We start from the raw sequence: 27,978 nt of genomic DNA on the forward strand, positions 1-27,978 counted from the left end.
AGGGAGCGCAGGCGCGGTGGTTAGCGACCGGGATCAGGCGGCCTGAGCGGCCCGTCGTTGGGCCGCAGTTTAAACAAAGGCTGAACCTTCGTTATTAACATTGCGGCGATTGACGTGGCTCGGTACGGAGACAGCGACATTGCGGAGCAGACGGGTGTTCTGATCTGTCCCCCGCCCCTCTCCCCCCTCTCCCTCCCCCCCCTCCGCCGGTCACCATGGGGATCAGCCAGTTCCGAGTGTTGAGAGTCTGTACGTGTTTCGCGTGGCTGCTCTCCTTCTTCAAGAGGTTGATCTGCAGGCAAGTACCGAGGGCTCGCTCACTGACTCAATGCAATGCAGAGTGTGCATATTATTAATATATATATAGATCAAGAACACATGCATCAAGCTGCATTTACTCTGCCCCCGGCGCTTTCAGTCTCCGTTGCTCACATTTGTAGGTTTTTTTTTCCCCCTCTTTTTTTTAAACAATATATATCTTTTTTTAAAGAGTATCCATTTTGGTTGCGTGATATCTTGTTAGAAAATCCGTACTTCTCGAGAGGCCTGCTGCCCATGTTGCGGACACTTGATGTTTGCTGGTCTGCGATGTCAATGTGGCGTCGCATTTCATTGCCACAGCCCTGCTTTTCAGTGAAAGTCACAATTTTGCCCCATAAAACTTAATATGACACCACATTTACCTCCGTTAGAGTTCAAGGTTACTGCCCTGTGTCACAATTTAGGATCAAGTCCAAAAAGATTTATTGTCCGAATGCAACACTTTTAAGGAACAGATGCAGACCTGCTGCAAGTCAGTCTTCTGTAGTTGCATTGAAGATACTTGTTAAATTTATATTATCTGGGCTCCCTCGTTACCTGAACAACTGAAGTGTTAAGATCATCAATTCTAACGTAAAAAGGGACTCTCAATGTGAAAGTGACTGACTTGCCCAGTGCTGTTAAAGAATATCTATGAATTGGGTCCGTTTTAAGGGCAACATATGACCCTGAAAATAACAAGTGTGTTTCAGTAACTCCAAGTGAATCATTCACCACACTGCTCTTTCACATCTGGGGTCTTCTGGTTATAAGGATCCAATATGAAATGGGCTTTAATTCCTAAAGGGCATGAACCAACATAAAACTGTCATAATGCAGCAAAAGCAGGTACTGATCTCACTCAGGGTGGCTGATGGATTTTATGACTAGAAGGCTGTTCCCCGTGGGGTTCTGCAGAGCTCAGTACGAGGTCCCTTTTTGTGGTATATATCAATGATTTAGGCTTAAATGTAGGGGGCATGATTAAGAAGTTTACAGATGATACAAAAATTTGTCGTGTGGTTGATAGGAGGAAAGCTGTAGCATGCAGGAAGATATCAATGGACTGGTGAGGTGGGTAGAAAAGTGGCAAATGGAATTCAATCCAGAGAAGTATGAGGTAATGCATTTGGGGAGGGCAAACAAGGCAAGGGAATACACAATAAATGGAAGGATACTGAGGTGTAGAGGGCCCTTGGAGTGCATGTCCACAGATCCCTGAAGGTAGCAGGACAAGTAGCGAAGGTGGTTAAGAAAGCATACGGGATAATTTCCTTTATTAGCTGAGGCACAGAATATAAGAGCAGGGAGGTTATGCTAGAACTGTATAAAACACTAGTTAGGCTGCAGCTTAAGTACTGCATACAGTTCTGGTCACCACATTACAGGAAAGATGTGATTGCACTAGAGAGGGTATAGAGGAGACTTAAGAGGGTGTTGCCAGGACTGGAGAATTTTAGCTATGAGTAAGGATTGGATAGGCTGGGGTTGTTTTCTTTGGAACAAAGGAGGCTGAGGGGAGATTTAATTGAGGTGTATAAAATTATGAGGGGCCTAGATAGAGTGGATAGGAAGGACTTCCCTTAGTAGAGAGGTCAATAACCAGGAGGCATAGATTTAAAGTAACTGGTAGAAGGATTAATGGGGAGCTGAGGAGAAAACTTTCACCCAGAGTGGGTGGTAGGGGTCTGGAACTCACTGCCTGAAAGGGTGGTAGAAGCAGAAACCCTCAACGCATTTAAAAAGTACTTGGATATGCACTTGAAGTGCTACAACCTATAAGGCTACGGACCAAGTGCTGGAAAGTGGGATTGGACATTATAGGTCTTTTTCGGCCGGCACAGACATGATGGACCGAATGGCCGCCTCCTGTGCTGTAAATTTCTATGATTCCATGGATGAAAATTGACACTGATCTGGTGTGGAATGTTTTCATGCTGGGGTAAAGGCACGTATCGTGTATTAGAGAGAATTTTGCTCTTTGTTTGGCTGTGGAGTTCTTGTTGACATGATTGGCAATCCCATTCTCTTAATGGGGAGCTGTGCTCACAAAGATCATGGGAGAGTTGGAGCTACAATGTTGTTCTCCTATGTTTAATGCACGCTTCCTGTGAGTGTGGCTCTCAGTTGGGATCACAGAATTATCCCGGTGATGCCCATTGTCACTTTGGGCCCCAGCATTTCTCAGGCCCCCATGTGAGATTCACCACACGAATGTAATTTTTAATTATGATTTTTTTGGTTTATTACATTTCCTAATTATTTGGGGCCCACTGTATTTTAAATAGATGCCTGTGAATGAGTAAGCTGTTTGAGATGTTATTTTAAATGTTGTATGCATAGTTTTGTTTTGCAATCTATGTCGAACTACCTATTGCAATTCATTCAAAAGGACAGTGTAATTTTTTTGTTCAGTTCCTGGAGCAGTCTGCTTTGCAGATACTGTTACATTCACTGCTGTGGCTGGCTTATGATGTTGCATATATAGATCTTCTACATTAAACTTTTGCAATGCAGTTTTTATTCAAATTACCATTTAATCAATAACTTGGAATGTTAGCTATGATGCCACGGATTATATTAGAGCACATTTCTTTGCATGCCTGGATGAGTGCAGCTCCAACAACACTCGAAGCTCGACACCATCCAGGACAAAGCAGCCCACTTGATTGGTATCCCATCCACCACCTTAAATATTCACTCCCTCCACCATCGACTCACAGTGGCTGCAGTGTGTACCATCTACAAGATGCACTGCATCAACTTGCCAAGGCTTCTTCGACAGCACCTCCCAAACCCACGACCTCTACCACCTAGAGGGACAAGGGCAGCAGGGGCATGGGAACAATACCACCTGCACGTTCCCCTCCAAGTCACACCATCCTGACTTGGAAATATATCACCATTCCTTCATCGTCGCTGGGTCAAAATCCTGGAACTCCCTACCTAACAGCACTGTGGGAGAACCTTCACCACACGGAATGCAGCGGTTCAAGGCGGCTCACCACCATGTGCTCAAGGGCAATTAGGGATGGGTAATAAATGCTCGCCTTGCCAGCGATGCCCACATCCCATGAATGAATTTTTTAAAAATGCAAACATGGTAAAGTAATTTTATTTTGCCATGATGCCATTGTCACTTAAATACAATTTTTGATTTTATTGCAATCATCTAGAAAATCAATTTCTTTACTGTAAGTTGTATGAACACATCAGGCTACCATTGCTGTTAATAGGCTTATTTATTCGTACAATTGTATTGTAAAAATCATACATAAGCTAATATGCTATAATATTGCATCAATACATTTTTATGATGCTCTTCATCATTCAAATTGCTCCCACTACCATCCCCGCCAGTAACAGATCTAGCCACTAGTAAGTCACCTTAGTACTATCTAGTTCAAAATGCCCACTCAAGATGTTTCCCAAGTTTGGAAAGTGAACATTTATAATTGTACTGCTGGTGTTTTTCACAATTCAAGTAGATAAAATATGAATGTTTGCACACCTACTGTTATACTTGATTGCCAGTTTTAAAAAAAGAATGTAGCTGTATGAAAATGTCACAACTTAGCATTATGCTTTTTGAAATGTTAGTGACAACACTGAGCTACCACGAACAAGCCACAGCTACAGCTCAAAAATGTAGTCACCTGTGATCTGCATATTTCAATTTGTGTAACAGTCAAGCTTATTGCACGTTTTGTTGTAGTCTGAGTATTTTAATGTAACACTGAAAATTAATATGAAATGAAATGTTCCAAGTATAGCAAAGCAACTGGCTAGGGTTGAATAATGGATAAGGATTACCTGAAGTTTAGCTAATACTTTTGGGGACTAGATTTTTTTTTGCTGAAGAGATTAAACAACTGAAGTAGAAGCCAAAGCCATGACCAGGGTGATTGTACATGGTCTGTTCAAGGAGTGGGCTTGATAGCAGATAGCTTTTCTCATTCCACAATTTCTTGCAGTGTGTCAATGTGAAGTCATTGCCACATGTATGCAAGGATACATTAAAGTATCCTTATAAATTTAAGACTTTGGAAATTGGCTGCAGTGAAAGTTGCTGCGCGCTAGTCTCAATTCTTGAAATTTACTGTACTTTCTTGATTATAAGAGATTGCTGTTGGGAAGAGTTTTAAAGAGAGGGTTCAAATAGCGTCTTGCACATTAGGAGAAATATTGCAAATTTCTCAGCTTAGTATTTAAATAGCTTCACTGCTGATCTGATAATCCTGTTACAATTCTGTAAAACAACTTTTTGACAGTTTTTCTTTATTAAACTTGGTCCCAGAAATTCATCTGTTTTTGAAAAGCCTGGTGGTCACATATTAGAAGTACTCAAAATGTTGCACTTAATTTTGTTGAGATAAACATTACATAGTGTAGATGGTATATGTGAACTTTGTCATAGCTTCAGTTGTTTGTTTGAGATATCATTTAAACTGCTGCCTCATCTGTCCCTAATGCTACATTTATATTCAAGAAGTTGTTCTGTAGTGTAACCTGGAGTTGCCTGTGCTATGGAATTTACCACATTGCAGAGCAGATTCCATATCATCGGAGCAACAAAGAACTGCAAGCTTATAAAAGTGTTTTGAAATTACCATTTTGAAAAGTTGCTTTTGAAAAGGTTACTCTCAACGTGAAAGTGACTGACTTGCCCAGTGCTGTTAAAGAATATCTATGAATTGGGCCAGAATGTAAAAAGCCCAACGAAAGATGAAGCACTGCTGGATCTAGTAATGGGAAATGAACCAGAACAGATAAGAGAAGTAAGCATAGGGAAAGTAATAAGATTGAGAAGGACATAAGTAAGACAAAGACCAAAGTAATCAATTGGGGAAAAAAGCTGATTTTCAGGGGATGAGAATGGAACTAGGGAAAATAAACTGGAAAAATTTACTGATTAACAAAGAAATAGAACAGCAGTGGGAAACATTTAAAACAGTGATCAATATAGTCCAGGAGAAATATATCCTACTAAAAAGCAAGAACAAGCTAGCCAGTAATGATACACCATGGATGAATAAAGAAATAACGGCAAAATTGAAACTAAAGAAAAAGGCATACACTAAGTACATAGACAACAAAGGAGAGGATGACAAAAGGGAATACGAAAAGGTTAGCAAAGAAATTTAAAACAAAGTTAGGAAAGCAATGAAATTATCAAGGAATATAAAAAGAAATAGTAAAGTATTCTACAGACACATAAATAACAAAATAAAAATCAGGATAGGGACAGGCCACTAAGGGATACACACGATATACTCACAGGTAGAAATATTAAATAATTACATTGCCTCCGTATTCACCAGGGAGACTAACATGGTGGACATGACGTTAGAAGAAGAGAGCAGAAAAGATATAAAGACATTTAAGATAGAAAGTGGGGAGATAATTGATAAACTAATCAAACTTAAGAGAGGATAAAAGCCCTGGTCCGGATGAATTGCATCTGCGCATATTAAAAGAAGTTAGGGAAGAGATAGCAGAGGAACCATTACATATTTATAAAAACTCATTAGAAAAGGGAATAGTGCCAGAGGACTGGCGGACAGCTAATGTGATTCCTATGTTTAAAAAGGGAGATAAAACCAGTCCGGGGAACAATAGAACAATTGGCTTAATGTCGGTGGTAGGAAAGATAATGGAATCCTTACTCAAAGATGTAATAGAAAAACATCCAGAAACCAAAAATATAATAAAGAATAGTCAGCACAGATTTCAAAAAGGGAAGATCACGCTTGACCAACCTTATTGAATTCTTTGAAGAGGTAACAGAAAGGGTAGATAAGGGTAATGTAGTAGATGTAATATATTTGGATTTTCAAAAGGCCTTCGATAAGGTACTGCATTAGTGGACTCATGACTAAGGTCAGATCATGTGGAGCCAGGGGACAAGTAGCAGAATGGATAGCAAGCTGGCTAGAAAACAGAAAACAGAGAGTAGGGGTTAAAGGTAGTTACTCAGACTGGCAAAAGTTGGGAAGTGGTGTTCCACAAGGATCAGTGCTGGGACCATTGTTGTTCACCATTTATATAAACGATTTGGACTCCGGAATCGGAAGTACAATTTCAAATTTGCAGACAACACCAAAAATTGAGTGGTATTGTTAATACGGAGGAGGACTGTGACAAAATACAGGAAGACATTAATAAACTTGCAGAATGGGCGTGTAATCGGTAAATGAATTTCAATATAGATAATTGTGAGGTGGTACATTTTGGTAAGAAGAATAAGGAAGCCACATACTCCTTGGAAAATAAGAGTCTAAATGGGGTAGAGGAGCAGAGGGATCTGGGGGTTACAGATAGGCAAATCACTAAAAGCAGCGATGCCGATTAATAAGGCCATAAAAATAGCAAACCAAGTACTGGGGTTCACTTCTGGGGGGATAGAATTGAAAAGTTGAGAAGTTATGTTAAACTTGTATAGAACCTTGGTTAGACTGCACTTGGAGTACTGTGAACAGTTCTGGTCTCCAGGTTATAAAAGGGATATAGAGGTACTGGAGAAGGTGCAAAAAAGATTTACTAGGATGATATCAGAATCAGGAAAGATTGAGTAAGCTGGGGCTCTTTTCTCTAGAAAAGAGAAGACTGAGGGGTGACCTAAGAGAGGTCTTTAAAAATATGAAAGGGTTTGATAGGGTAAATGTGGAGAAGATGTTTCCACTTGTGGGAGAGACCAGAACTAGGGGCCATAAATATAAGATAGTCACTAATAAATCAATAGGGAATTCAGGAGAAACTTTACCCAGAGAGTGGTTGGAATGTGGAATAAGGAGTAGTTGAGGTGAATAGCACAGATGAATTTAAGGGGAAGCTAGATAAACACATGAGGGAGAAAGGAATATTAGGATATGTTGATAGGGTTAGATGAAGAAGGCTCGTGTGGAGCATAAACACAGGCATGGACCTGTTGGGCCGAATGGCCTGTTTCTGTGCTGTACATTCTGTGTAACTGCAAACTTATAAATGTGTTCTGAAGTTGCCATTTTGTTTGAGTATTAGACTTTCTCCAGTGGCTGGCGAAGGTAAATACAAGCCAGCAAGTGAAAAATTACTTTGCTAACCGGTATGGATGAGCTGAGAGCCTCTGAATAGATAGCAGCCTGCACCTCCAGAGTATTTATTGTTTTGATACTGTCGTCTTTAGAGGTGCCACCTAAACCAGATAAATGCAGCATACCTTGCATCACATCTAGTATTAGATTGGAAGGGAAAGGGGGGGGATCAGTACTAAAAGCTTATGATTAATAGACATAGAACAACTTGCAGTTAAATAGCACCTTTAATGTAGAAAAGTATTCCAAGATGCTTCACAGAGGCATAATCAAAAAATGTGCACTGGGCCAAAAAAGATGATGTTGGGAAGGGTGACTGAAAGCTTGAACAAAGAGGTGGGTTTTAAAGATGGCCTTAAAGGAGAAGAGGGAGGTGGAGGGGTACAGGGAGGGAATGTTAGTGTGTGGGACCTAGACAGCTGAAGACACTGTTTCCAATGGTGGGGCAAAGGCTGGGGGCAGGCACAAAAGGCCAGAGTCAGAGAATAACGGAAAGCTCAGGGGAGGCCTGATGAGGGAGATGGTTACAGAGATAGGGTGGGGGTGAAGCCATGGAGGGATTTAAACACAAGGAATGAGAATTTTAAATTTGAGGGGGACTGAGAGCTAATGTAGGCCAGTGTGGATAGGGGTGATGGGACTTGATGTAGGACAGAATACAGGCAACCGAGTTTTGTATGAGCTGAAGTTTTCAGAGGATGAGGGGCCAGCCAAGAAAACATTGGATTAATTAAAGAGGTGACAATTACATGGATTAGGGTTTGAGCAGCAGATAGTTGCAGGCGGGCAATGTTATGGAGACTCAATGTAGCAAACAGTCACATTCAGGCAGGGAGGGTATTGAAGTTATTGTCTAGGGTACAGAGTATGTAGTGGGGCCAAAGATGGTGACTTCGATCTTCCCAACGTTTTAAGTGGAGGAAATTGTGGCTTATCTAAGACTGGATATTATACGAACAGTCTGATTGCAAAGAGGCAGTGGAGAGACTGAGAGAGGTGGTGGAGAGGTAGAGCTGGCTGTCATCAGTATAGATATGGAAGCAGACCCCATATCTGCATATGATGTCACCAAGGGTTAGCATGTAGATGAGAGGGCCAGGGATGAATCCTTGGGGGAGATTCCTGATGTTACATTGGGAGGGTGTAGAGAAGCTATTGCCAGAGAAGCTCTGACTAAGATCGGATAGGGGAGAGTGGAACCAAGCAAATCCGGTCTCACCAAGCTGGACAACGGTGGAGGAACACTGGAGGAGGATGTTGTGATCAATTGCGTTGAAGGTTGCAGAGAGGATGAGGAGGAATAATGCACCATGGTCATAGAGAAGCTCATACCTTTTAGGGATCACATCCAATTACCTCTTCAACTTAATTATACTATGCTTTAATGGCAGAACAGTGTAAGAAGAGTAAATCTTGTTGATATGGCAGTTCTTATGAGAATTAAGTGGGAATTGGAATGAGAAAATAGAAGGAAACCAGGTCTTGATATTGAAAGGATTTAGATAAGATCGACAAGGATGTTCTCAGAACTTTTAAGTTATAAGAAAAGTCTCATAGAACTGAGCTAGTTTTTGCTGGAAAGAAGATTGATGGATCCCTAAAATGATGAAAGGAATAGATCATCTACATGTAATTAGATTAACTTTGATCGCAGAACAAGAGGATGCAAATGCGTACTTATGTATTTCCTTCACAAAGAGCTCTAAGAACAGATTGAAGATTATCAGCACAGACACAATGATCAAATATTATACTGAACATGATTGATCTTATGCCAGCTGCTTAGAAGTGAATAATGTAGGAACATAGGAACAGGAGTAGGCCATTCAGCCCCTCGTGCGCGCTCCGCCATTTGATAAGATCATGGCTGATCTGTGATCTAACTCCATATACCTGCCTTTGGCCCATATCCCTTAATACCTTTGGTTGCCAAAAAGCTATCTACCTCAGATTTAAATTTAGCAATTGAGCTAGTATCAATTGCCGTTTGCAGAAGAGAGTTCCAAACTTCTATCACCCTTTGTGTATAGAAATGTTTTCTAATCTCGCTCCTGAAAGGTCTGGCTCTAATTTTTAGACTGTGCCCCCTACTCCTAAAATCCCCAACCAGTGGAAATAGTTTCTCTCTATCCACCCTATCTGTTCCCCTTAATATGTTATAAACTTCGATCAGATCACCCCTTAACCTTTGAAACTCTAGAGAATACAACCCCAATTTGTGTAATCTCTCCTCATAACTTAACCCTTGAAGTCCAGGTATCATTCTAGTAAACCTACGCCGCACTCCCGCCAAGGTCAATATGTCATTCCGAAGGTGCGGTGCCCAGAACTGCTCACAGTACTCCAGGTCCGGTCTAACCAGGGTTTTGTACAGCTGCAGCATAACTTCTGCCTCCTTGTACTCTAGTCCTCTAGATATAAAGACCAGCATTCCATTAGCCTTATTGATTATTTTCTGCACCTGTTCATGACACTTCAATGATCTATGTACCTGAACCCCTAAGTCCCTTTGGACATCCACTGTTTTTAACTTTTTACCATTTAGAAAGTACCCTGTTCTATCCTTTTTTGATCCAGAGTGGATGACCTCACATTTGTCTACATTGAATTCCATTTGCCACAGTTTTGCCCATTCACCTAATCTATCAATATCGCTTTGTAATTTTAAGTTTTCATCTACACTGCTTACAATGCCACCAATCTTTGTGTCATCAGCAAACTTAGATATGAGACTTTCTATGCCTTCATCTAAGTCGTTAATAAATATTGTGAATAATTAAGGCCCCAAGACAGATCCCTGCAGGACTCCACTAATCACATCCTGCCAATGTGAGTACCTACTCTCTGTCGCCTTTCGCTCAGCCAACTTCCTAACCAAATCCGTACTTTTCTATGGGCTTCTATCTTAGCTAACAGTCTCTTATGTGGGACCTTATAAAATGCCTTCTGGAAGTCCATATAAATAACATCCATTGACATTCCCCTGTCCACTACTTTAGTCACCTCTTCAAAAAAGTCAATCAGGTTTGTCAGGCACGACCTACCTTTCACAAATCCATGCTGGCTCTCTCTGATTAACTGAAAATTCTCGAGGTATTCAGTCACCCTATCCTTAATTATAGACTCCAGCATTTTCCCCACAACAGATGTTAGGCTAACTGGTCTATAATTCCCTGGTTTCCCCCTCTCTCCTTTCTTAAAAAGCGGAGTGACACGTGCAATTTTCCAATCTAGAGGGACAGTTCCTGAATCTAGAGAACTTCAAAAGATTATAGTTAGGGCATCAGCAATGTGCTCACCTACTTCCTTTAAAATGTAATTTGTAAAGTTGGATTAACAGCCTGGAAGTTTGCTTCATTACCATTAGGATTGGGAGCAATTTCAGAGTTTTAACTTCTTGGAACTTTCACCATCAGTTCAAACAGCTGCACTTTAAAACTCTCAACTGCCTATAACAACAACAACGTGCATTATTATAGCATCTTTAATGTAATAAAACATCCCACGGTGCTTCACAGGAGCGTAATCAGATAAGAATTTACACCGAGCCAAAGAAGGAGATATTAGGATGGGTTGCTAACAGCTTGGTTAAAGAGGTAGGTTTTATGGAGCATCTTAAAGGAGGACAGAGAGAGGTGTAGAGGTTTAGGGAGGGAATTCGGAGCTTAGGGCCTAGACGATTGAAGGCATGGCTGCCAATGATGGTGGAAGCATCGTTGGCAAGGCTGGCATTTGTTGCTCATCCCTAGTGCCCTGAGAATGTGGTGGTGGACCTTATGTTTGATACAACTGTGTGGTTATATTAGATGGCAGTTAAGAGTCAACCATGTTGGTGTGGGACTGGAGTCACTATAGGCCAGACCGGGATTGGACGGCAAGTTTCCTTTTCTAAAGGACATTTGTGAACCAGTTGGGTTTTTACGAAAATCTGACAGCTTCATGGTCACCTTTACTGATACCAGCTTTTTATTTCCAGCTTTTTAACACTCAATTCAAATTCTCAAACTGCCAAGATGGGATTTGAACTCTGTCTCTGGATTATCAGTCCAGGTCTCTGGATTATCAGTCCAGTAGCATAACCACTTTGCTACTGTAGCTCCTGCCAAGCCCCTATTTTTAAGCCTTTATTTATCTGCACTTGCATTTTCAAGAAATTACATATTTGTACCTCCAGGTCTCTCTGTTCCTCTACATCCCTCAGGCCTTTCCACTCAGCCTATATTCCCCTTTCCGGTTTTTCCTCCCAAAAGATATTACCTCAGAATTCTCCACATTAAATTGTATTTTCTGCCTGTCCAGTCATTCTACCAGCTTCTGTGTCTTCCTGAACTCTTTAACAGTTCTCTTTGCTGTTGTCCAAACTCCCTACTTTTGTGTTGTCAGCAAATTTTGATGGCATGCTCCTTAAGCCCCAGTCCAAATCATTATCTCAAGAATAAAAGTGGACTTTAGCATTGGCCTCTGGAGGACGCCACTTCCAATCCTAAATCTTTGTTTCCTATCGGGCAACCAACTTTCTATTCATGCTTCAACGTTTCCTTTTATATCATTCACCTGAATTTTTATAACCGGTTATAACAATCAAACACCTTCTGAAAACCCATGTACATGTAGCACCTTAGTCCTCCAGTGAGATAGTTGTAAATTAGTATCGAGAAGTACAGTTAATTAGTATTCGCTGATGGGTCAGCTAGTTAATACAGTAAATAATTAATCCATACAAAGAAGGAAGATCTCACATTCGATAACCAATCTGTGCTGAGTTTACTCATCTCAGCTGGGGTGGCAGTAGGAATGCTGCGTTTGATCGCACACCCCTGAATTGGTAAGGGAAAAATTCAGAATGCCTGCTCCGCATTACTGTTCTGAGTCCTCTTTGAAGTGTGAATGTAGGTGAGGACAGGATCAGACTTGGATGTGATGCTTCCTCATTCAAGTAGCCTATGTAGGCTCACATATGAATAATGGCCAGTTGAGCCAGATTCTGGTGGGTGACTGGAGCCTGTGAAACAGTATCCCAACATGGTGTCAGTGTCTTTTTCTTTATGCATTCTTGGTATATATTTATTGCCCATCCCTAGCTACCCTTGAGAAGGTGATGGTGGGCCTCCTTGAACTGCTGCAATCATGTGGTGAAGGTACCCTCACAGTGCTGTTAGGTAGGGAGTACCAGGATTTTGACCCAGCGATGATGAAGGAACGAAGACATATGTTGAAGTTGGGATGGTCTGCGACTTTGAGGGGAGCTTGGAGGTGATGGTTCTCCCATGCATCTGCTGCCCTTGTCCTAGGCGGTAGAGATCATGGGTTTGGGAGGTGCTGCTGAAGTAGCCTTGGTGAGTTGCTGCAGTGCATCCTATGGATAGCATAGTATACACTGCAGCCACGGTAGACTGGTGGTGGGGGCTGCGGATGTTTGTTTAAACGGGTAGGTGGGGTACCGATCGAGCGGTCTCCTTTGTCCTGGTTGCTATCGAGCTCGGGTGTTGTTGCAGCTGCACCTATCCAAGCAAGTGGCAAGTATTCCATCACATTCCTGACATGCCTCGTAGATGGCGGAGAGTCAGGAGGTGAGTCACTTGCTGCAGAATATCCAGCCTCTGACCTGCTCCAGTGTCCATGGCATTTAAGTGACTGGTCCAGTCGAGTTTCTGGTCAATAGTGACCCAAGGATGTTAATGGTGGGGGATTCGGCGATGCCGTTGAATATGGTTATGCTCCCTTTTGTTGGAGATGGTCATTTCCTGGCACTTGTGTGGCACGAATGTTGAGAAATAGGGTGGGGAGAAAATTGAAGAGGGGAAAAAATGTGTAATTTTCAAAGTGTCAGTGAGGTAAGTTGACAGTTGATCAGTGAATTTTAAAATAGATGTAGCATGGCTGTCCATTGGTCTAAAGACCACTGAAAAACAAGATTTGTGTAAGCATTTTTTTTATCTATCTGATCAAGCTACACGGTGAATCTCCCAATTAAAACTGATAAACAGTTGAGCTTACAATCATATTTCTGATGCATAATAAGCAGCTTTTTTGAAGTCTTAAGGGATTAATGCTTGAAGATAATCCTGTTGGTAAAAAGTCCAATTGAGTATTTTGCAGGCACAATTATTTCAGTTCTGCAGAAGTTTTTCCTGGAGGTAATGTTCATGGTTGCTGACATTTCCAGTTCCCTTTAGTTTGAAGTGATCTGTAGAAAAAGGCTTCCTGTTCCAGCCAGATCAATGATTCTGAGCCACCATTTTTTAATTGAGGTCTGAGCTTGATACTGCTTTAACCAAACAGCCCAACTGTATGAATGGATAGCAGTCAGACTGAACATTGGTCCAATGCTCAGTTTTTAATTGCAGCTAAAATAGTAAACATGTTTAAACTAACTAGTGATGTTTGAAAGTAAAGTTTGCAGCTTTTAAAATTCTTTCTATTATGGCAGTTCATTAATTGCTTTTGTTCCTCTGCTATTAGATTATACTAACCAAAAATCCCTGGGGGTATCTCCTTCAGGTGATGATGTTGAACCCCAGGTGTCTAACTATCTTCTAGCTCTTTTGCAAAACAAAAGCATGGTATTTAAAATTATTATTTTAATAAATTACTTTACTCATTAAAGAATATAAAATATTACACATTGTGATATGCTAATGCTGCATTGTTTTTTCCTCAAGGTCTGGAAGGGGTAGAAAATTGAGTGGAGATCAAATAACCTTGCCAACAACGGTTGATTATTCGTCTGTTCCTAAACAGGTACCCATTTTTAAAACATTAGTCTCACCATTAACTAAACAGTCATTTTTATTGTGTGTGTTTTATTTTGCTATTGTAGGGTATAAGACAACAGGAGTTTGAAAGTAAATGAATTCAGATTGGCTTTCCAGAGCAGATAGTAATTGCTGTATTTTAATTTGCAAAGTTTGTAATGACATCCACTTTTCAAACTGCATTTGAAGCTTTGTTACACTCCAGCAGCATTTTATATTGGCAATGTAACACGGATGAAAAAAGTCTGCACCTCTTGCTAGGTGCTTTTACATTTGGTGGTTCTGTAGTTCAGGTCATGAAGGAGCGATATCCATCCATTGTTAAATTGGCTGTTTATCCCAACAGTATGATCATAGATCTGCAAAAATATGCAAGTGTGGTCTATAAGAGGTTCAAACTTTAGTGCTAATTAATATTACTGCTGATTTCAGGACATTTGGAAATCTTACTCCGCTTATATCAACAGTGTACAGGTTAAACTAGAAGTTTTCACAGGGGTAAGCATTCCTTATTCTGGAAAGGCAAGTCTGAAACCCCATACTGAAGTGACCTGTGAGATTGTTAATATTAGATACAAATAGTTAGAGAATTCGTTTTTGAAAAAAGTACATAAAAGTCATCTTGGATTTTATGTGACCAGATTGCCTTTGCTAAAGTAATGCCTCACTGTGCATACAAACTTCTTAAAAGTATATAAATAGCATTTGTTTGTTTCTTTTTGCAAATTAGCCTAAAATAAAAAGAGTGCGTATCTCCTAGTTATATTCTCGCACTCAATCGTCAGTTGTCACTAATGGGATTAAATCATCATTTGCTTTGGCTATTGGACCATTGGCTATCAGCAGTTATTCTGTTGTGGAGTTCTGAGCGATGGGCAAAAATTATAATGTAACGTGTTTTCATATACCTGAACTTGCCCTACCCTATTATCTTTGGCTCGCTTACATTATTAATTATGCCAAGTCAGAGGCCATGCCCTGGGCAATGCTTTAACCCTCCACAGTTCGTAATAATTCTCAACTAACTCAGGGCTTCATTATTTAGGGTCACTGTTGATCTGTGCCACCTATACCATGGTAACCATCCCCCCTACTTAGAACAGTTGAAGAGGTCAGGAAAAAATGGGTTCATTTTGTCGCCTGTGCGATGCCTCGGAAATGTGCGTCAAGCTCAAAGGGAATGGAGAACTAGTGTTACGGGCTTCCATCCCTTTTCTTTATTCGAACGCCCTGAAAAATGGCGCACAGGGGATATCAGGATAAGGAAGATTTGTCCCTGTGTTTCTCAACTCTTTTTTATGGCTGCTGGTTCACAGCAAAAACTGCTCATAATGCAGGATAATTGTCACAGGACAAAGCAACCCGCTTGATTGGCACCCCATCCACCACCCTAAACATTCACTCCATTCACCACTGGCGCACTGTGGCTGCAATGTGTACCATCTACAGGATGCACTGCAGCAACTCGCCAAGGCTTCTTCGACAACACCTCCCAAACCCGTGACCTCTACCACCTAGAAGGACATGAGCAGCAGGCACATGGGAACAACACCACCTGCACGTTCCTCTCCAAGTCACACACCATTCCGACTTGGAAATATATCGCCGTTCCTTCATCGTCGCTGGGTCAAAATCCTGGAACTCCCTACCTAACAACACTGTGGGAGAACCTTCACCACACGGACTGCAGCGGTTCAAGAAGGTGGCTCACCACCACCTTCTCAACGGCAATTAAGAATGGGCGATGCCCACATCCCATGAACGAATAAAAAAAAATTAACATAGTTAGTCTGTGAAGTGGAAAAATTCTCTGGGGCAAATAGTGGTTCTCTGGCAAGATTAGAGATGAAGTACATTGATAGGACGGAGAGGAGGAAACTGCATCGAGTCATACAAAACCTGACGGTGTTTGATACCAACATATTGGATGACTATTACTACACAAAACTAAATTGTCATTATCTACAATATATTGCAGTTAGTTTAAATTACACTAATGTAAGCAGAAAAACCCATGTTTGAGTGATGTTAATGATAGAATAGATTACACAAAGACTGTAAGGAAATTGCTTTATGGGCCACATGGTCTTTGCTCATTTCTTGATTCCTCGTGTTCGTCTAGTTATTTCTTTTCATTATTTGGCTGACCTGGAAATGTAATGTTTATTTTTTAACTTGAATGATCATAAATTCATAATCTTTCAAAATGATGATAAAACACTTGTTGAAAAATTATAGATTTGACCGTGCCATCACAAAGTTCACTACTGCTTTGCCAAACTGATACTAAAAATGTTTTTTAAAGATTCTTCATGGTTTCATATATCTCGTTAAATCAATATGCATTTTGTTCAGATAAGTTTGGTGCGGATAATCATGAAGTAATTATGTGATGGGTTATTTATAGTGCACTGTAATATGACACAGTAATGGTAAGAGTTTGCACTATGATATGGTATTGCTCAGTAACACCAACTTTGAAACACTCGCTTTTGTACTGCTACCTGCTGCATTTAATGGCTGCATGTTGTGGATGAATATCTTGACAAAGCGTATGCATAATTTTGGCTGAAGGAGACCACTGTCTTTTTGAACATTTAATCCAAGTGTTGAGAGTAAGAGGCTGCAAAGTTGGAGTAGAGCGAGACCTGATCACTGCTTGCATATGCGAGGTGCTTGGGATCACCAATCTCAGTGATAGACTGAAAAGTACAGTTGAAAAAAAAGATGTGCGAATAAGAATTGGAGTTCCAATGGAGTGGGGGTGGGGGGGGAGGAGGAACAAAAGGACCATAGGATGAGCAGAGGGGAAGGAGTACATGCGATCAGTTCAGTGGAAGCTATTCATTATTTCCTGGCACAAAGTATAGGCAAATGCAGCTGTTAGTTAGTGTGCAGCCTTTGCTTGTCTGGAAACAAAAGATATGTGTCTGAGAATGGCCCAGAATGATTATTTTTGTTCAGTTGATTTTCTGTCATACTACTTTGAAAAGTAAAGTTGCTTCTCTCTTCTGCATCTGTCTCTGCATGCTGCCCATTCTTGAATTCTGTGTGTTTCTTTTTCTTTTTCTCTTTCTCTCCCCCCAAGGCTATCATACACTTTAATTGTCACTTCTGTATCTCTGATTGTCTGCAGTTATTTTTCTCCTCCTTTCTCTCCTTTGTCTGTGTATTTGACCCTGCGATGAGCTTCCGACCACATACCTGCTCCACCACCAAGACCGCCTCCGTAATATCACCCGTCTCCGCCCCTGCCTCAGCTCATCTACTGCTGAAATCCTCATCCATGCCTTTGTTACCTCTAGACTTGACTGTTCCAATGCTCTCCTGGCCGGCCTCCCATCTTCCACCCTCCATAAACTTGAGCTCATCCAAAACTCTGCTGCCCGTATCCTGTTCACCTATCACCCCTGTGCTGGCTTACCTACATTGGCTCCTGGTCCGGGAACGCCCCGATTTTAAAATTCTCACCATTGTTTTCAAATCCCTCCATGGCCTCCCTATCTCTGCAACCTCCTCCAGCCCTACAACTCTCCGAGATTTCTGTGCTCCTCGAATTCTTGCCTCTTGCACATCTCCGATTTTAATCTCTCCACCATTGCCTTCAGCTGCCTAGGCCCTAAGCTCTGGTATTCCCTCCCTAAACCTCTCCACCTTGCTTTGATCCTTTAAGACGCTTCTTAAACCTGTCCTAACATTTCCTTATGTGACTCGGTGTCACATAAGGAAACGCCTTGGGATGTTTTACTACGTTAAAGGTGCTATATAAATGCAAGTTGTTGTTGCATCTCCTATATTCCTCACACACTTCCTCTCTATGTATGTATGTCTTTCTTTCTGTTTTATCTCATACTTTGCCTTACAGACACAGTCTGTCACAGTTAATGAATATGGCAAGTGATTTGTTATTGCTTGCTTTCACTGCCTCTGCAACGGCATATACAAAATGGTGGTGCTCAGGCAGTAGATCTCTCAACACGCAATTAAGAGAAATTTGCAGAATTTATTGTGGAATGTCATTCTATATCAATCACTTTTTCTAATTATGAATCATTCCATATTCACAGTAAGGAGAAAAAGTGAACTCAAAGCCCCTGAGAGGGGAAGCCTGTGTAGAAGGGAATTAAAAACATTTTTAAAGCATGTAATGTGTAGGCTTAGTGGTATTTTTGTGATTTGCTTAATTTTTTTACTGTCTTTTATTATGTCATAAATGTTATTTTTAGAGATGGGTAAGAAACCATGATGGTCACTGAAAGCAGTTTGAAAAATGAGCAAGTTGTTTGGATTTGTGATGGTTGACTGTTAGTTGGTAGCTTATTCCAGCTGTTTAAGGAAGATAAGTGAATTGTGATTGGTTCAGATATACCCCTGACCAAAAGGCAGTCAGCGTGGTTCAGTTAACAGTTATGGCGATACATTACGTTTTTAAAAAATCAATATATGATATCTGAGCTAATTAGGATCTTTTGCCTCAGACAGATAGATGTTGTGAAGTTGAATCAAGCTGGAATAATTGTGTGTGTGGTGGTGGGGTTGGGCGGGGCGGGGGGAGGAGGATAGTGATGATTACAGTGTGGCAGTGATGCAATATTGTAATTTTCAAGGACAAATGTGGCTATATTGTAACTGGTGGAAAAACCCACATAAACCACATATTAAGGGGGTCTTCAACTTATACCAGACAAAACTCCAAACATGGTTGTGTGTTTAGAACTGAGCTATAGGGGTAAACAGTACATCCTCCCCTTTCTCATGGAAAGAGCAATGCATGGACCAAGTATCTCAATCTTTGGAATTCCCCTTAGGCCACGTGCATTTATCAATCTCCTCTGATTGGAAGCCAAGAAAAATCTCATCAGGTGACCCAAACTACAACAGCCCAGTGTAGAAAGTGTAATTCTCCTTCAGGTACATCTACTGAAGATGTTGTCTTGCCCCCACCCATTGGTAGTATTTCTGTTAACTGAGCATTACAAATTGACACAGAAAATAATGATTTGATGAGGACGAAGATGAGAACTGTTTCCTATCTGGAATAACTGTGATTTTCTGGTACCTGTAGTTTTCCATGAATCTTTTGCAATGTACTATAATCTATATGGACCCTTGTAGATAGGGGATAGTTTAGCCATGTTACCTTGCACTGACATTGACCTAGGATGGGTCCTTGCTTTAACTAAAATTCGAACATCTTTTGTTTGTCGTAATGTTTCTTTTCACTGGCATTCCATAGCCAAATGGTATTTTTCTAGAAAATACATACCTTCCAAAACCATTTTCAGGTGGGCCTTACAGGAACCAACAGACCCTCCAGGTAGAGAGGGGTTACAGGGTTACTAAATGCTTTTCAGAGAGGATAAATTCAGTGTATCATCTGTGCTAACGTGATGTGGAGTTCTGATAGCCAAAAGCAGTGGTACCAAGTTGGTCTCACTTGTCATGTTTCTGGTCTATATAGGCCTAATGCCAGTCTTGATTGTTCAGTTCACTCCCTGTTTGGTCCACCCAAGGATTGTATGGTGACATTGTACGGTGCCTAGTTCCCATTGACTGTGTTGTCTCTTTGAGAAGTGCATTTGTAATTGGTGTTACTGGTCAGACACCAGCTAAGTTGGCGCCCCAAAATGTGTGAAATTTCCCTGTACCAACTTCTTGGCAGTTCCTTTAGCTATTGCTTGTCTAGCAAAGAATATCTTCTCCAATTTGGAAAAGTTTAATGAATCCCAACAAGGAACCGTTACCCTTCTTGGATCAAGGCAGAGGTCCAACAAAATTCACCCCTGCACTACTCACATGGAGTCATAGGCATGATAGCAACCATTAACCTTTTTGGAGCTTGCTGGTTTTCAAACTTTGCATATATGAAAAGACTTTAACTAATTGTAATTAATATATTTTCTCATGCTGGGCCAGTAGCTTGTTGGCTGAGTAGCAATATTTTTGGAAGGTCATGGAATTCTGTTACGTAAGTGATTCATAACTTTTCTGGCACACATAGCTTCAGAGGTGCCTTTGGATTCATACTTGGCCTATCCTGCTCAGTTCGATAGCACATAATGTTCTCAAGTATCAGAATTGTGTTTCTCCTTTTCACCTGCTGACCTACCAACACTGCTCATCTGACTGGTCTGATCACCAGATCCTCATCTTGCAATTTTTTCAGCTGTCACTTATTGTTGATTGAAACTGTTGGGCTTTGACTAGAGTGAATTATTACCAGTACCACTGTCTCAGTTAGAACTTCTAGTTCTTGCTTTGTGTGCAGTACAAGATTTCTGGGTAATTTGTCTGGTTATCTTTCTCAGTTCTGTAAATTACATGAAAATCAATCTCTAGAAGATGCAGACCCCACTGCTGCAGGCAGTCAGATGGATCTGGATAGGCAAGAACCCACTGCAGATCACCGTGAGGCATATCCACCTGAAATTGAGTTCCATCAAGGTAGAGAAAGTGTTTTACCACCCAAATAACCACCAAGCAATGACCATCTCCAAGGCCAAGTCTCCTTCCCCTGACTTTCAGGTACACCACCATTATCGATTCCTCCACTATCGACAACATACTGGGGGGTTCACCATTGAGCAGAAGCTTAACAGGAGCAGCTGAACATCGTAGTTACAAGAGGAGGGCAGAGGCTGGGTAATCTGCAATGGGTGACTCACCTCTTGAAACTCAACGCACCTCCCCATCTACAAGATTTAAGTCAGGAGTGTGCTGAAATATTTATCACTTTCTTGGATGAGTGCAGCTGCAACAACACTTAAGAAGCTTGACACCATCCACTGACGTCAATATCCAGCCCTTCTATTACTGCCACACTGGCTGCAGCATGTACTATCATTTTATCCACAATACTGGACTACCCGAAGGATTATCAGGAAGTATTCCCCCTTCTGCAGAAAGCTACAAATAATGTCAGATGTAAGTGCGTTTCCACAACTTTCTGAAGTTCCTTTCCCCCCACCAAAAAAAAACAGCCCCCAAATATTGGGGGGGTTGAAAGTGGTTATGACTATGACCCTCCCTTTACCATCCATCTAACCTCCTGTGCGTAATGTGCCAGCTTTTACTTAATATGGTTCATCAGATTTCATTATTAGCTGTCACAGCCAAGCACACAAATGGAGCCAATCCCATTTTAATGGACCTCAGACAGCTCTGCAGTTTTACAAGTCAGAATGATTATTAGGTTAGTGTTAATTGGCTTCCATAGGAGACCTTTAATTAAGATCATAATAAAACCTCCTAATGCTAACTTGCTTTCCATTTCTAAACTGGTTGCTTTTTCCAGACACTTTCCTTTAAATGCCAGTGGAGAGTGATCATTAAAGTCCACAAGTGTTGAAATGGAGAGTTTTCTGGTAATGTTTAAACAAGCTAGAGATGTCACTGAAGGAGCTGATATTTTCCCCACTCCAGATAACCCTACATGCCAGTGCTTTAATGGGTACAGTGACCCTCACTGGGCAAGCACCAGGAAGCATCAACCAGGGAAAAGTACTTTTCGAGGAATCCACTTCCTTTAAGGGACTCACTTCCTCGTAGGGGCGACTGTAAGAATTCTTGGAATTCACCTTTTCCCTGAGTATGGAAAACTTTGGCCATTGTCTAAAATCCTAAGATGGAAGGATAGGTGAGAGGTCACCAGACGAATCCACAACACACAGTGGAATGTGGGAGAATTACTGCTTCAGACATGTCTCTGTTTTAATGCAAAACCTACAGCAGGTGGTCAACACTCACTGCCATTGAAAGGCAACTGCTCCAGACATGGTGGGGCCATGTCTTTGTAAAACCGATCAACACCTAGGACGTTGGATACAAAAGGAAGCCTTGTGTGACAAGCTCTAAAAATCGGAATTAACAATGACCCATGGGGAGAAGCAATTGCAACATGATGAGGGGCCATTAAAGATTCTTAAGGACTTTGTAAGAACTGTTTAAACCGACATGAAGTGTTTTTTTTAAAGTGATGAAGATCATTGTAAGAGAGGGATATAGAAGTGGAAACTCGGAAGCTCTCTCTCTCTGGCTCTTGATTGCGCTGGTGTTCTGCTTCTCTTGTTCTGCCTGTCTCTGGAAGAGCAGCTTCCAGCGAACAACAAGGCGAGGGGGCAACAGGAAAGCAGTTCGACAGGGAAGGTCAACAGCTCTAGAAGTAGGCCGACACACAAGAAGAAACCAGAGCAACAGCCCCAGTGACCATCAGACACCTCGCGGCAACAAGGGCCTTACGAAATAACCAACCGAATATTGCCACCAACCAACCGGGTAATATTGGGCCACCGCGACCAAAGAAAACCAATTTGGGAGAAAACCGAAGATCCGCAAAGTTTCCACTCTACAATCTATTTCCGACTTACCTCTGGGTGAATTACTGTCACGGATTCATTTGGTGAGCATTATCTCTGGCCCTTTAGAGTCCAACTTAGCTAGTACAGTGGGATTGGGAGGGGTGAGGTATCTTTCTACTGCAATTTCCCTCGTGTGCACCGAAGTGTTCCCCATTTTATTAGAGTGTTAAGATTGTTGTGTTGTATTTTCTCTCTTGAATAAAGGTCAAAGTTCCTTGCACCAAAACCAGTTGTCTGCTGCACTTTGTCACAACCCCCAAATAAGTCCAAGGTCTAGAACCCAGGGAGTGGGAGCGATTCAAACCGCTCAGAAGTCAGAGGCGAAGCTGACAATCACCACCACCCCCTACATATTGGGCAAAAGGAAACTCCACCCATGTGCATTTGAGTAGTTTGGTTTAGAGACTCTTCAGTACAGTGAGGGGTTTCCAGCTTGTAAGTCATCCAGTTGACAAAACAAAAAAAAGTCACAAAAAAGCATTTGATCATGTGATAATATGCAGGTTACTTTTTTGGATTCCATTTAAAAATAATATCTTTTTGCATCTTCCAAGCCTGAGGTAGAAGAATGGAGTTCCTGGGATGAAGATGGTCCAACCAGTATTAAGATCGAAGGGGGCAATGGTAATCTGGCAACACAACAGAATGGTACTGGAGAGCCTGAAGAGCCTGATTACTTTAAAGACATGGCACCAACCATACGAAAACCTAAAAAAGTGTGTATTATTAATAATCTCCAATTTACAGTGCATAATGAAAAATATTCTCTGCAGTTTAAACTGTATGAATTACAATTTTTGCTAAGAAAATCTTGTTATTGTAAGATTTCATGTACATTTCATGTTTCATTTAGTTTTTTTTACTATCAACATTAAAGACATTATCCAATGTGGATATCTTTTTTAAATGTCTTGCAGCTGAAGATTGATACTAAATTTTAATTTGTATTTGTACTACAGAGTTTGATGAGACTGGGACAAGTTTCAGTTGAATAGTGTAAAATTCTTAGAATACTATCTTAATCTTCAATAACTTTGTGTTTAAAATAAAACATTATTATTTCTTAGATTATTATTAAGAAGAAAGAACCATTAAATTTTGGAATCCAAGATGGCAGCATGGGGTTTTCCAGTAGATTAGCAGCTACACAGGACATTCCATTCAATCAGCCATCAGTAAGTAATTTAATTACCTTTCATATAGTTTTGTTTCTAATGATTCCCAGCAAAAATGCTCGAGAAACAGACTGATGAGGACCAGGCTGTGTTTCATGGTGTTAGTGTAGTAGAATTTATATTGCAGAATTAAAACCAATAATTGTTCAGAACAAGATCATTCTAATTGGTCTACGGTTATAACATTGTATAATTTCACCTAAAGTTTTATATTGTATGTTTGCCCACTAGTATTCCCTAATTATGAGAAAGCAAAATCATTAGAATTGGACTTGAAGTTGCTTGTGAAATTCTTTAGGCATTAACTCTATCCAAATTTTGGATAGAGTTAGAAAATTATATTTTGAAGCTTGGAATCAAAACCCTTTGAATTGCTGAAGCCTAATGGCTTTTATAATTGATGCCTTTCACAAGTTGCTGATTAAATTGTCTTCCATTCTTCCACCCTCTTAAGAAAAGGGAAGGTAATATGGTCTGTGTATTACCCAGCATTATTAGTATGGGGCTTGATGATCCCAAATTTTCCCAATAGCTTAGCTTTGTTTCCCTTCGTCTTATTACCTACAAAACAACAGCGATTACACTTCAAAAGTAATCAATTGGCCGTAAAGCACTTTGGGATAGCTTGTGGACATGAAAGGCGCAAGTTCGTTTCTCTTTATCCAAAATTCTATTTTCTACAGTGGATAACAGCATACTGTATCATAGGTTTAATGACAGGAAAAATTACTAATGTCATTTGTTCTTTTGCAGGCTGAACTGGGAGATTTTGACACTTGGCAGGAAAACACCAATGCCTGGGAAGAGGAGGGAGATGCCACCTGGGAGGCAGAAGAAGTGCTTAGGTACCCAATTTTAGCTGCTTCTCCTCCCTTAAGACGCTCCTTAAAACAAGCTCCTTAACAAGCTTTTGGTCACCTGTCCTAATCTCCTTTAATTGTCAAATTTTGTTTGATCGCTCCTGTGAAGCGCCTTGGGACGTTTTGCTACGTTAAAGGCACTATATAATGCAAGATGTTCTTGTTGTTTATTGACATCTGAAGAAGTTGGGTATAATGGCTGACAATGTTATTTTTTCTTCTTGATACCCTGACCAAAGCACATAGACATTAAACAACAACTTGTATTTATATAGTGCCTTTAACATAGTAAAACATCCCAAAGTGCTCCACAGGAGTGTAATCAGACAAAAATTGACAGCGAGCTAAAGAAGGAGATATTAGGATGGGTGACGGCTGAACGCATGGCTGCCAATGCTGGGGCAAAAGGAGCAGGGGATACACAAGAGGCCAGAGTTGGAGGAATGCAGAGTTTTTGGAGGGTTATTCTTCCTTATTTACTCCATATTTCCATACAATTAGGAGTTCTCTCCCTCCTAAGCGAAGGATCAGGGAGGCTTAAAATTTTCACATGTACTCATAAACCTCCATTTTTGACCAAAATTTCAGTTTTTTTCCTCTCTAATCAAATAAGTGGTTTTATGTGTTGTACTCCCACACAAAGGAAAGATCTCTTTCCGTTCTTTTGCAAACTGTAATTCGAATTTTCATTAAATGCCAAAGTTGTTTTTGTCATCCTATTATTTAGTTTGTTTTTTTGTTATATTTTCATGTTTATTTTAACGATTTAAATGAGTTTTTTTTGGTGGATATACTGGTATAGACACTGATTCTGTCTCAATGTAAAGACCTTGATATGAGCCTTTTGCACCTTTAAAATATTGCATATCTCTGACACTACCTATCCCTCCCCATTTCCACTCTCCATAAATTGCAACTCATTATGAGTGCTGCTCCCTGTGTCCTTACCTGCTTAAAGTCTCACATTTTTATTGCCCTGGTTCTTGCCTGTGCCCCTCTATCGTTTTTAAAATCCTTGTCCTTAGTTTCAAATGCCTGCATTGCCTCACCATACCCTACCTCTACAATCTCCTCCAACTCTTTTTTTCTGCACACATCCTTCATCCTTCTGACACAAAATGTTTCACAATTGCTCTTTCAGCCTATTATAAGATTGGCATAACAAGTCAGCTTGTCAGCTGGTCCTGGTAACTTTAGAAATTTATTCTACTAGAAATTAATAGGATGATCGCATAGTAAATATGTTTATCTTCTTAAAAGTTAAAAAAACAAGCTGTCTGTATTTACAATTTATTCATGTTAAAGAACCTGTCTCCACTCTGCAAAATGAAAAGGATGCTTAGTGTCCCATTATAGGCTTAAAAAATTGTTAGCATCCTACAAGACTTCTACAAAATAAATATGGTAGTAGCAGTGCGCAGCAGATATCATTTGTATACTATTAAGAATTATACTATACAAAGGTGGATTCTTAGGGCTCCTTGTATATTAGAATTACTATCACTTATACCTCTGTTATTCAGTTTACCTCCTGCACAACCAAACAGTGATTTTTTTTTACATTGTTAATGCAGATGGGGGACTGAGTGTAGTAATCATGTAATGTTAAACTATAATATTGTTTTGAATGCTGATTAAAAATGATCTTTTTTTAAAAAGAAAGGCATTTAAAAGTCACTGTCACAAAAGATCTGAATATCTTAAACATTAATGTTAATTTGTGCTTGAAATCATTGTGATTTAAGATGCCTAGTTAAGCACTGATATTGAGGGGTCATCTAAAATAAGTTTTTATATAGTGCAATACAGTTATCTCACTGTACAGGTTATCCTTAGTTTTTTCATTATTTGTTTTTAGTGAATTTCCTTGTCGATAGAACCATGCATTAGGTTTGCCCTTTCTACTAAATAAGATGCTAAACAATCTTCAGTGTAAATGTATATTTCTACTTTAACACTCCTTCCCATTTTCCCCCACCTCTCAGGCAGCAGAAGCTTGCAGAGAGGGAGAAGAGGTCGGCTGAACAGCAAAGGAAGAAGATGGAAAAGGATGCACAAAGGTTACTGAAGAAGGAACAGAACAAAATTGCTGTAAAACTTTCATAACCGTGAGTGATAAGTGGACCCGTCACTGTCAGCAGAAGAGCAGGATATGTTACTGCTGTGGCAACTATGACCAGTATACTTTGGTGAAGAATGTTTTTATAAGTAATTGCTACTGATGTGCATTTGACCATTGAGCATTCATTTTAGCTCAAGTCACCATCTGATGCTTGGAAATCTTCATGGATTACTGGAATTCGTTGGGATGGATACAAGATTTTACAGTATATATACATTTTGTTCTCAGCTGTCCAATCAGTGCATTGTCGGGTGCAGTACTTTACTGCAACAGTTCCTGAAACATCCTAGTAGATTATTTACTGGAGTTCTTTTCTGATTCTCCAGGTTGAATATAGGAATATTTGTAGCTGGATGGACATAATTTATCTGCTGTGTGTAAAATATCTTTTATTTGGAGTTATATTTAAGCACAAAAGTGTGTTGGTCTGTTCCTTTGCCTGTCTGGATTTACAAGTTATTCATCTGTTCTTTTATTGCCAGATCCTGAAATATTAACAATGAAATCAATGAATTATCAAAACATGGGAGTTTGTGCTGTATATATTCCTTTAACAGGTTACTGAGAAAGAATAAGACATATTTAAAAATTACTAAATGCACTTGTACATACCTGGTAAAATGTTTGTTCTGGGGTGATTGGCAGCAGCAAAATAGAGGACTGTTACTGAAGCTTATTTTTGTTTTTTAATTCATGACTTGGCATTCTGAAAGTTAGCATTTCAGTAGGAATTACTGTACAAATTAAAAGACAAATTCTGCAGGAAACAATGAAGTATATAATGTTACTAAGCTTGTTGTATGTGTCTGTATTTGTAGCCAGTCACTTATAAAGTACATAATGGCCTTTGTCACAGCACTGCAAAATTTGAAATTTTATGTAATTTACAATTCTGCAGCATCTGCCATATTTATGTCTTTTTTGCAAGCCAGCAGAATCAGCTTGCATTTGTGTTTCTTTTTTGTTGAACTGTTTTGCATGTTTCTTTTAACTACTTTAACATGACATGAATGATGCCTTGAATGAAATTGTGTATCCTAAATGAAAATGGTCCTTATTCTGCTGTAGGTTGATACCTATTTGTAGTCTTATGAATTTTATATTCCACAATTAAGAGTAGAACATTTTTAATATTGCCTGAAATGTGGTTAAACCGCTGTCTAATTCTACAATCGGAAAGGAAACCAGCTTTCTTTTTTTAACTACAGGCTGTATTGCTATTCCTGCCCACCTGTTTTGAAATGTGCTAATTAAAAATGCTTATTGTTCAGCTAAAATTCAATTAACTGGTGATGAGCATATAATTTTTCATAAATAAGGTGCACCTGATTTGGGC

At 40.2% G+C, this 27,978-nt stretch overlaps 1 protein-coding gene across 1 annotated transcript; it reads left to right on the top strand.

The window, feature by feature from the left end:
- Positions 1-27,924, top strand: ebag9 (estrogen receptor binding site associated antigen 9). Its single transcript, XM_067976225.1, has 6 exons — positions 1-298; positions 14,036-14,114; positions 23,040-23,201; positions 23,553-23,660; positions 24,414-24,505; positions 26,506-27,924. Exons 1-6 carry the CDS (start codon positions 216-218, stop codon positions 26,624-26,626), a joined length of 645 nt encoding a protein of 214 aa, XP_067832326.1. The 5' UTR covers positions 1-215; the 3' UTR covers positions 26,627-27,924.
- The last annotated feature ends 54 nt before the right edge of the window (positions 27,925-27,978 follow it).

This window comes from Heptranchias perlo, chromosome 3 (assembly GCF_035084215.1).
Source record: "Heptranchias perlo isolate sHepPer1 chromosome 3, sHepPer1.hap1, whole genome shotgun sequence".
In the NCBI taxonomy this organism is placed as follows: domain Eukaryota; kingdom Metazoa; phylum Chordata; class Chondrichthyes; order Hexanchiformes; family Hexanchidae; genus Heptranchias; species Heptranchias perlo.

Coding starts and splice junctions, on each gene's coding strand:
- ebag9 (XM_067976225.1), top strand. CDS start 216: ATGGGGATCAGCCAGTTCCGAGTGTTGAGAGTCTGTACGTGTTTCGCG. Junction 23,202..23,552: donor CCATACGAAAACCTAAAAAA/GTGTGTATTATT, acceptor ATTATTTCTTAG/ATTATTATTAAGAAGAAAGA. Junction 23,661..24,413: donor TTCCATTCAATCAGCCATCA/GTAAGTAATTTA, acceptor GTTCTTTTGCAG/GCTGAACTGGGAGATTTTGA.